The sequence below is a fragment of the Salmo salar genome, chromosome 29, assembly GCF_965601325.2.
Source record: "Salmo salar chromosome 29, fSalSal1, whole genome shotgun sequence".
Classification (NCBI taxonomy): Eukaryota; Metazoa; Chordata; class Actinopteri; order Salmoniformes; family Salmonidae; genus Salmo; species Salmo salar.
Genome location: NC_138319.1, coordinates 38,047,413 through 38,057,475, shown reverse-complemented (window position 1 = coordinate 38,057,475; position 10,063 = coordinate 38,047,413). Strand labels below are relative to the sequence as shown.

Here is a 10,063-nt window from a genome sequence, read left to right as displayed (position 1 = left end):
TGGTACCCTGTGTATATAGCCTAGTTATCATTACTCAGTACTGGTACCCTGTGTATATAGCCTAGTTATCATTACTCACTACTGGTACCCTGTGTATATAGCCTAGTTATCATTACTCAGTACTGGTACCCTGTGTATATAGCCTAGTTATCATTACTCAGTACTGGTACCCTGTGTATATAGCCTAGTTATCAATACCATTTTGGACACATGCCTAATGTGCTCCTCACTGAAACCACCCCCACCTCAACCCTGTCTTGTCCATTCACAATATTTGGCTGGTCTACTAGAAACCAAACTATGTTTGAATCCCAAATTGCACTCTATTCCATATATAGTACACCACTTTTGACCAGGGCCCTATTCCCTATATAGTGCAATACTTTTGACCAGGGTCCTATTCCCTATATAGTGCACCATATAGGGTGCAATTTGGGACACTGACTGCTGTTCATCCTCCCTTACTGCCACGGTTTCCTCATCTGACTACTGTCAGATGAAAGTTAAACTGACGTTTTTTGAAATAAACAAGACAGGAAGCCTCCTTCGGCTCGGCCCAGTGTTTATTTTAGGAAGCCAACTACCGTTCCATGGACACCGCAGTTCGTCATCAACATTTCTCCCACGTGAGCTCAGGGGCAGAGGCTGAGCCAGACGGGCGTAAAGACAGAGTCTCCACCCAAATGGCACCCTAGTCCCTATATAGTGCACACATTTTTGTTGGGCTTCCTATTCCCTACAGTGCTTACTTTTACGACCGAATCCCAGGGCTCAAAATTAGTGCACTGAATAGGGAATAGGGTGCCATTTGGGACACTACCGGAGAGGCCCACATCAGCCACGTCTGCCCCATCAGCCCCAGCCTAAAGGAAGCATTGTGCCCAGCTCTTTCATTTGATGGTAGCCTGGTTTGTTACGTTTCATAAGCATTGAAATGACGCTTACCTGTGTTGGGTATTTCATCATCAATCTGGTTAGTAACTATAATGATGAGGATTGTTTATGATTCATTTTATTGTTAAATACATTATATATATCGTAATGCACGATATATATCATAATACATTATATTTTTACGTTTTAAAGTGCATTTACAGACGGTAAATACTTCACAAAACATCAGAGTACTTAATACAGATCACATGACAGAATAACACTGTGGAATGTATGTCAGAGATGAAATCATCAGTCATTGGGCAGTTCAATAAAAGAGTCTGTAACGTATCATTGTGCGAGTCCATAACACCGTCTTCTTACTATACCCTAAAAGGCTAGGTGGGTCGTAACCTGTAAAGGAAGTCACCTTCTGTTCTCTGTTTGTATTGACATCATGAATCGACAGATAAAGAGGCGGTGTGTCTCAATATGTCCTCTCATTCATCTCAGCTGAGGACACCAGACCTGAAATATGTTGGACGAATGGTAGTGGCCAAATATCACAGTCCCTTTTACCTATTCGGGTCTTTCAGAGCAGAAAAAAAAAAAAGGAAAAGAGACTTTGATCTCCTGAGGTTGCGTGAGAACAATCATATGATATGATGTCACAAGACAAAATGAACAAAACCTGTCTAGCCTGCAGCTTACAGTAAAGGGAGCAGCAGCTGTAAGACTGGAGGAACAGAAACTGATAAGATAAAAGAAGGCTGAGGTGACTTAGAAACTAAAAGGATGACAGTCAGAGTCCACCAACTAGACAGTCCACCAACTAGACTGTCCACCAACTAGACACCAACTAGACTGTCCACCAACTAGACTGTCCACCAACTAGACACCAACTAGACTGTCCACCAACTAGACTGTCCACCAACTAGACACCAACTAGACTGTCCACCAACTAGACACCAACTAGACTGTCCACCAACTAGACACCAACTAGACTGTCCACCAACTAGACACCAACTAGACTGTCCACCAACTAGACACCAGCTAGACAGTCCACCAACTAGACTGTCCACCAACTAGACTGTCCACCAACTAGACTGTCCACCAACTAGACACCAACTAGACTGTCCACCAACTAGACACCAACTAGACTGTCCACCAACTAGACACCAACTAGACTGTCCACCAACTAGACACCAACTAGACTGTCCACCAACTAGACACCAACTAGACTGTCCACCAACTAGACTGTCCACCAACTAGACACCAACTAGACTGTCCACCAACTAGACACCAACTAGACTGTCCACCAACTAGACACCAAATAGACTGTCCACCAACTAGACAGTCCACCAACTAGACAGTCCACCAACTAGACAGTCCACCTGCTAGACAGTCCACCAGCTAGACAGTCCACCAACTAGACAGTCCACCAACTAGACAGTCCACCAACTAGACAGTCCACCAACTAGACAGTCCACCAAATAGACAGTCCACCAACTAGACAGTCCACCAACTAGACAGTCCACCAACTAGACAGTCCACCAAATAGACAGTCCACCAGCTAGACAGTCCACCAACTAGACAGTCCACCAACTAGACAGTCCAACAACTAGACAGTCCACCAACTAGACAGTCCACCAACTAGACAGTCCACCAACTAGACAGTCCACCTGCTAGACAGTCCACCAACTAGACAGTCCACCAACTAGACAGTCCACCAACTAGACAGTCCACCAAATAGACTGCCCACCAAATAGACTGTCCACCAACTAGACAGTCCACCAACTAGACACCAAATAGACACCAAATAGACAGTCCACCAACAGACAGTCCACCAACTAGACAGTCCACCAACTAGACAGTCCAACAACTAGACAGTCCACCAACTAGACAGTCCACCAACTAGACAGTCCACCAACTAGACAGTCCACCAACTAGACAGTCCACCAAATAGACTGCCCACCAAATAGACTGTCCACCAACTAGACAGTCCACCAACTAGACACCAAATAGACACCAAATAGACAGTCCACCAACAGACAGTCCACCAACTAGACAGTCCACCAACTAGACAGTCCACCAAATAGACAGTCCACCAACTAGACAGTCCACCAACTAGACAGTCCACCAAATAGACAGTCCACCAACTAGACAGTCCACCAAATAGACAGTCCACCAGCTAGACTGTCCACCAAATAGACAGTCCACCAACTAGACACCAAATAGACACCAAATAGACAGTCCACCAACTAGACAGTCCACCAACTAGACAGTCCACCAACTAGACAGTCCACCAGCTAGACTGTCCACCAACTAGACAGTCCACCAGCTAGACAGTCCACCAAATAGACAGTCCACCAACTAGACACCAAATAGACACCAAATAGACAGTCCACCAACTAGACAGTCCACCAACTAGACAGTCCACCAACTAGACAGTCCACCAAATAGACAGTCCAACAACTAGACAGTCCACCAACTAGACAGTCCAACAACTAGACAGTCCACCAACTAGACAGTCCACCAGCTAGACAGTCCACCAAATAGACTGTCCACCAAATAGACTGTCCACCAAATAGACAGTCCACCAGCTAGACAGTCCACCAAATAGACAGTCCACCAGCTAGACAGTCCACCAACTAGACAGTCCACCAGCTAGACAGTCCACCAAATAGACAGTCCACCAGCTAGACAGTCCACCAACTAGACAGTCCAACAGCTAGACAGTCCACCAACTAGACAGTCCACCAACTAGACAGTCCACCAGCTAGACAGTCCACCAAATAGACAGTCCACCAACTAGACACCAAATAGACACCAAATAGACAGTCCACCAGCTAGACAGTCCACCAAATAGACAGTCCACCAAATAGACAGTCCACCAGCTAGACAGTCCACCAACTAGACAGTCCACCAGCTAGACAGTCCACCAACTAGACAGTCCACCAGCTAGACAGTCCACCAGCTAGACAGTCCACCAGCTAGACAGTCCACCAACTAGACAGTCCACCAAATAGACAGTCCACCAGCTAGACAGTCCACCAAATAGACAGTCCACCAGCTAGACAGTCCACCAAATAGACTGTCCACCAGCTAGACAGTCCACCAGCTAGACAGTCCACCAACTAGACAGTCCACCAGCTAGACAGTCCACCAACTAGACAGTCCACCAAATAGACAGTCCACCAACTAGACAGTCCACCAACCAGAGTTTGTCTTAGCAGTTACATTTCTCCAACCCATCCCCCTTGGCTGTTTAACAAAATAACGTGTCTGGGTGACACCTTTGTTGTTTTTCAAATGCCTGATTGTCATTTTAACTCCTCCATTGAATATGTGGTAAATAGGAAGGTGAGCCTCAGAGCTGTAGGAAGTTCCTCATTCTCAGCATTGTATCTGGTTCTCTCTCCTGTCCCATTTGTCCATCCACCTCATCTGCCTGTAGACTCCTCCCTCTGGGGTGGTAGACAGTATAATACAGGAGCAGAAAGGCCAGCCCTAGAACGGTCCCTCCAAATATCAACAGAGTCACCGGCCAGAAGTACTCAGCATCGTTAACCTCTGGCCTCACCAGAACCAGCAGCAAAGGACCAGAGAAGTTCACTAACGCAAAGAGAATGTAGTACACAGCCATCTGCCAACTGGTATCCTGTCCTTTCACGTTAAAGAAGGTGAACATGAGGACGACTCCCACGATGATCCGATAGAGCCTCTCTAGACCTCTAGACGTACAGAAGTCAGTACGGACCCAATGGGCCCAGACGGTTCCTGCCAGCCAGACGACAGCCATTCCCAGGGTACTGTAGGGGCTGAGGATGAGGAAGAGGCTGAGGCTGAGGATGTGAGTGGTGATGGTCAACAGCTTGTATAGGAGGTAGACGAAGGTAGGGAGGCCAGAAGGCATCTCTTGGACCTGTGGATGTTATATTAATTATTATAATTGTATATATAATATATATATATATATATATATATATATATATATATATATATATATATATATATATATATATATCACTATATGATCATATGATTATGTTATTACATATTATTATATATCATTATTATATTACCTGGGGTAAGGATCGGCGGAGACATCGGCGGTAGTCCACTATAGCCCAGGCGATGTTAATGAATGAGCCCACCATGCAGATGCCTGGACAGGGGAAGATGAGACACAGAGTAGAGAAGGATCTTACAATAGTGGCATGTGAGAGACAGGCATGTGAGAGACAGGCATGTGAGAGACAGGCATGTGAGAGACAGTCTTGTGACATATATGAGGTTGTGGTAGACACATCCACTCACAAGGAGAGCAGCAGACCAGAGGGTCTAGTCTGGTTATTGTGTGGTGTGGAGAGAAATGGAGAACAAAAGTCGTGGCAGTGGCTGCAGATTCTCTCTCTCTCTCTCTCTCTCTCTCTGTCTCTCTCTCTCTCTGTCTCTCTCTCTCTCTCTCTCTCTCTCTGTCTCTCTCACACACACACACACACACACACACACACACACACACACACACACACACACACACACACACACACACACACACACACACACCCCCCCCGTAGTCACATTGTAGTATGGACTTGTGTCCACAGCCCAGCAGGATGTACAACTGGAAGAGGAGCTGAGGAACACTCTCCAGGAACGTCTCAAAGAGTTTGAGCATGCTCAGATCGGTCGCCTGACCAAACAGGTCCAGGTGGACCTCTCTGTGGAATTCAACAGTCTCAGGTGACTTGGACCACACGGCCTTGTGTCCTGCCTTCAACAGGTGGTAGTACCTAACGGAGAGGGAGAGAGAGAGAGAGACGAAACGACTCAATATCTCTATCTGCCGGCCTTTGAGCTACAACTAACCAAACAATTTGGGGAAGCCAACGTTATAACTTACTAAGTTACTGGTAGCACAGTCTCATGCTGACAAAAGAGGTGTGTTGTATGGCTACTCAGCCATATCTTGTGACTAGATAGCTACCGGTAATTTACCAAAATTACCGGAATATTCAGCAATTTTAGTAATTAACAGGTAATCTATGGCAATCCATGGTAACTGGCCATTTATACTTGAATAACTTTTTTTTATTATAAAGTATTAAAAAAAGATATATCTGTGTCATTATTGTCCATGAGTTTCTAGTAGGTTGAGCGTATGGTTCAAGAGAAAACAGTCGAATTAATAAAATAAGCATCTAATCAACAATGGCATTATTTTCAATTAACTCTACAACTCTTCCAACTATTTACTTTTTTCATAACCACCACCATTTTGTCGCCAAAACATTTACAACAAAGACATATTGTCACGTCCTGACCATAGTAAGATGTTATTTTCTACGGTAGAGTAGGTCAGGGTGTGACAGGGGGGTGTTTTGTGTTTTTCTATGTTTTCTATTTCTACGTTCTTAGGTTCTAGTTTTTGTATTTCTATGTCGGTTTGTTTGGGATGATCTCCAATTAGAGGCAGCTGGTCCTCGTTGTCTCTAATTGGAGATCATAGGGGTAGGGGTTTTTCTTCCTGGATTTTGTGGGTGATTATTTTTGAGTAGTGTTTGTTTCTCCTCTGCGTCACGGTTTGTTGTTTTGTGTATTCAGTTTATTTATGTATTGTATAGTTTCACAGAGTAAATAAAATGTGGAACTACACACACGCTGCACCTTGGTCCTCTCCTTTCGACAGCCGTGACACATATCGATATTGTAAAAAGGATATTTCAAGCTGAAACCCTCATATTAAAACACCAATGGTATTCCACTATGATGATGGTTTATATTTAGGATCATGTTTTACAGATTTGTCATTCTACTTTTAGTTTTATTATTTCCTATATTTTACATGCGATAAGGCCACACAGAGGGTCAGAGATAATTACAGACACCAGTGATAATCTGAGGTACCCCAAAAACTGCCACTATATGTCTTGTAAGGAATTTTAATAAAATCCTTGAAAGTTACCCAAATTCTGGTAGTTTAATGGTAAACTTTGTAAGTTTCCAGTAATATAGCGTCCGTTTGCAACCCTAATCTTGTGAACATCTCAAGCTAACGTCACTATAAAGTTGATAACAGATATTAGTAATCACATTTCAACCTCACATCTTCACATACCTGGTGAAGACACCCATCTGCATAACATGGAGTCCAATCAGTCCTCCTCTGTTCATTCCAGATATCAGCCTGTCTCCATCAGGATTAACCAGTGGGTTCCTCATGTCATCTCTGTACCAGGTGTAGCTGAAGACCTGTGTGGTAGCTGATCCAACCACCACAAACAGTAGAGTCAGCCCAGCCCAGACCAGGTTTCCGACCAGGAAGTACTTCACTGCTAGTCCCACATCTGTCACAATGTCCGCCAGGTAAAAGCCCAGTCCTATGACGGTACAGATCCATCGTGTTTTAGTGAACTCCGAGTCTGTTTGAAGCATGTTTACTGCTCAGGGTTTCACTTAACGGTAAATCCTAATTTCCACTTAAATCAAATGTTCACTTAGCCTTCCCAGTGACTTCAATGCATGAGCAAGTAGAAATTCATTAGTTAGATGCTGTGGCTGGGTAATACTGGCTGAGCTTGTTTTTGGAGTTGGTGGTTCTGGATGGGTTGGCTCAGTAAACAATGTTCCGACAGGTCTGAGATTTCCCGAGACTATTCTGTCCCCAATAATGTTCGAGATGACAAGATCCTCATGACCTGTAAATGTATAGAAAGTACAGAATATTATTAGAGCAAAGTATCTGATATATCAGTATAATTTAGTCACATGCATAATTGTGACGCCATGAAACTATTAACAGAAAAATAAACATTTAAACGTTCAAATCCATACATTGCCGTGACTGTATATTTATTCAGAGGATGTGGCCTGTTTCCCTGATTGACGTTTGCCCTTTGCCTGCTCTTTTCTCATCATAAAGAGAGAGAGGTAAGGTAACAGACTAATAGAGAGAGGTAAGGTAACAGACTAATAGAGAGAGGTAAGGTAACAGACTAATAGAGAGAGGTAAGGTAACAGACTAATAGAGAGAGGTAAGGTAACAGACTAATAGAGAGAGGTAAGGTAACAGACTAATAGAGAGAGGTAAGGTAACAGACTAATAGAGAGAGGTAAGGTAACAGACTAATAGAGAGAGGTAAGGTAACAGACTAATAGAGAGAGGTAAGGTAACAGACTAATAGAGAGAGGTAAGGTAACAGACTAATAGCGAGAGGTAAGGTAACAGACTAATAGAGAGAGGTAAGGTAACAGACTAATAGAGAGAGGTAAGGTAACAGACTAATAGAGAGAGGTAAGGTAACAGACTAATAGAGAGAGGTAAGGTAACAGACTAATAGAGAGAGGTAAGGTAACAGACTAATAGAGAGAGGTAAGGTAACAGACTAATAGAGAGAGGTAAGGTAACAGACTAATAGAGAGAGGTAAGGTAACAGACTAATAGAGAGAGGTAATGTAACAGACTAATAGAGAGAGGTAAGGTAACAGACTAATAGAGAGAGGTAAGGTAACAGACTAATAGAGAGAGGTAAGGTAACAGACTAATAGAGAGAGGTAAGGTAACAGACTAATAGAGAGAGGTAAGGTAACAGACTAATAGAGAGAGGTAAGGTAACAGACTAATAGAGAGAGGTAAGGTAACAGACTAATAGAGAGAGGTAATGTAACAGACTAATAGAGAGAGGTAAGGTAACAGACTAATAGAGAGAGGTAAGGTAACAGACTAATAGAGAGAGGTAATGTAACAGACTAATAGAGAGAGGTAAGGTAACAGACTAATAGAGAGAGGTAATGTAACAGACTAATAGAGAGAGGTAAGGTAACAGACTAATAGAGAGAGGTAAGGTAACAGACTAATAGAGAGAGGTAAGGTAACAGACTAATAGAGAGAGGTAAGGTAACAGACTAATAGAGAGAGGTAAGGTAACAGACTAATAGAGAGAGGTAAGGTAACAGACTAATAGAGAGAGGTAAGGTAACAGACTAATAGAGAGAGGTAAGGTAACAGACTAATAGAGAGAGGTAAGGTAACAGACTAATAGAGAGAGGTAAGGTAACAGACTAATAGAGAGAGGTAAGGTAACAGACTAATAGAGAGAGGTAAGGTAACAGACTAATAGAGAGAGGTAAGGTAACAGACTAATAGAGAGAGGTAAGGTAACAGACTAATAGAGAGAGGTAAGGTAACAGACTAATAGAGAGAGGTAAGGTAACAGACTAATAGAGAGAGGTAAGGTAACAGACTAATAGAGAGAGGTAAGGTAACAGACTAATAGAGAGAGGTAAGGTAACAGACTAATAGAGAGAGGTAAGGTAACAGACTAATAGAGAGAGGTAAGGTAACAGACTAATAGAGAGAGGTAAGGTAACAGACTAATAGAGAGAGGTAAGGTAACAGACTAATAGAGAGAGGTAAGGTAACAGACTAATAGAGAGAGGTAAGGTAACAGACTAATAGAGAGAGGTAAGGTAACAGACTAATAGAGAGAGGTAAGGTAACAGACTAATAGAGAGAGGTAAGGTAACAGACTAATAGAGAGAGGTAAGGTAACAGACTAATAGAGAGAGGTAAGGTAACAGACTAATAGAGACAGGTAATGTAATAGACTGCTGATAACATGTCCTGCCTAACAGCGCTACAACAGAGATCTAATCAACCAGTTTCATGTAACAGGTGAGCTCTCCCTCCGTGTCCTGAACAATTACATAACCTCCTGTAGGAAGGAGCTACTTCTGTTTCTAAGGTTTGTCTTTCAAAAAATAAAACCTTTTTAAACACTGCAACCGTATGTGACTTTTCCACTGAAGGACAACTTCTTCATTCAAGTCTATTAAACAGTGTTTTTACATTATGCTAGTCAACCATCTATCTCTTACATCTCACCACATTTATTTATTTTTATTTTAACCTTTATTTAACGAGGTTAAATCAGTGAAGAATTTTTTTTAACATTTCTTACACTTCTTTCACGTTTCCTCATTGTAACTCTCTCACTGGAAGTTGTCAGAACATAGATTGATAACAGACAACAACAACAAAAATCGGCCAATAATACTAGAACTGAAGCATAGCGGTACTCACCTGGTGTGTCTTCACTAGTCCTCCTCTACTGTCACTGAACCAAATAGCCAGGCACACAGCTCCAAAGTCCGTCTCTGTTGTGGAGCTCCACCCTAGTGGTGTCAA

General features: G+C 42.9%; 1 protein-coding gene across 1 annotated transcript; it reads right to left on the bottom strand.

Moving 5' to 3' along the window:
• Positions 1-994: 994 nt before the first annotated feature.
• On the bottom strand, positions 995-10,063 carry LOC106590660 (XK-related protein 9). Its single transcript, XM_014181806.3, has 5 exons — positions 9,959-10,063; positions 6,995-7,574; positions 5,458-5,669; positions 4,959-5,041; positions 995-4,798 (listed from the first exon to the last, which is right to left on the bottom strand). The coding sequence occupies exons 2-5, from the start codon at positions 7,309-7,311 to the stop codon at positions 4,244-4,246; spliced, it is 1,167 nt and encodes a 388-aa protein (XP_014037281.1). The 5' UTR covers positions 7,312-7,574; positions 9,959-10,063; the 3' UTR covers positions 995-4,243.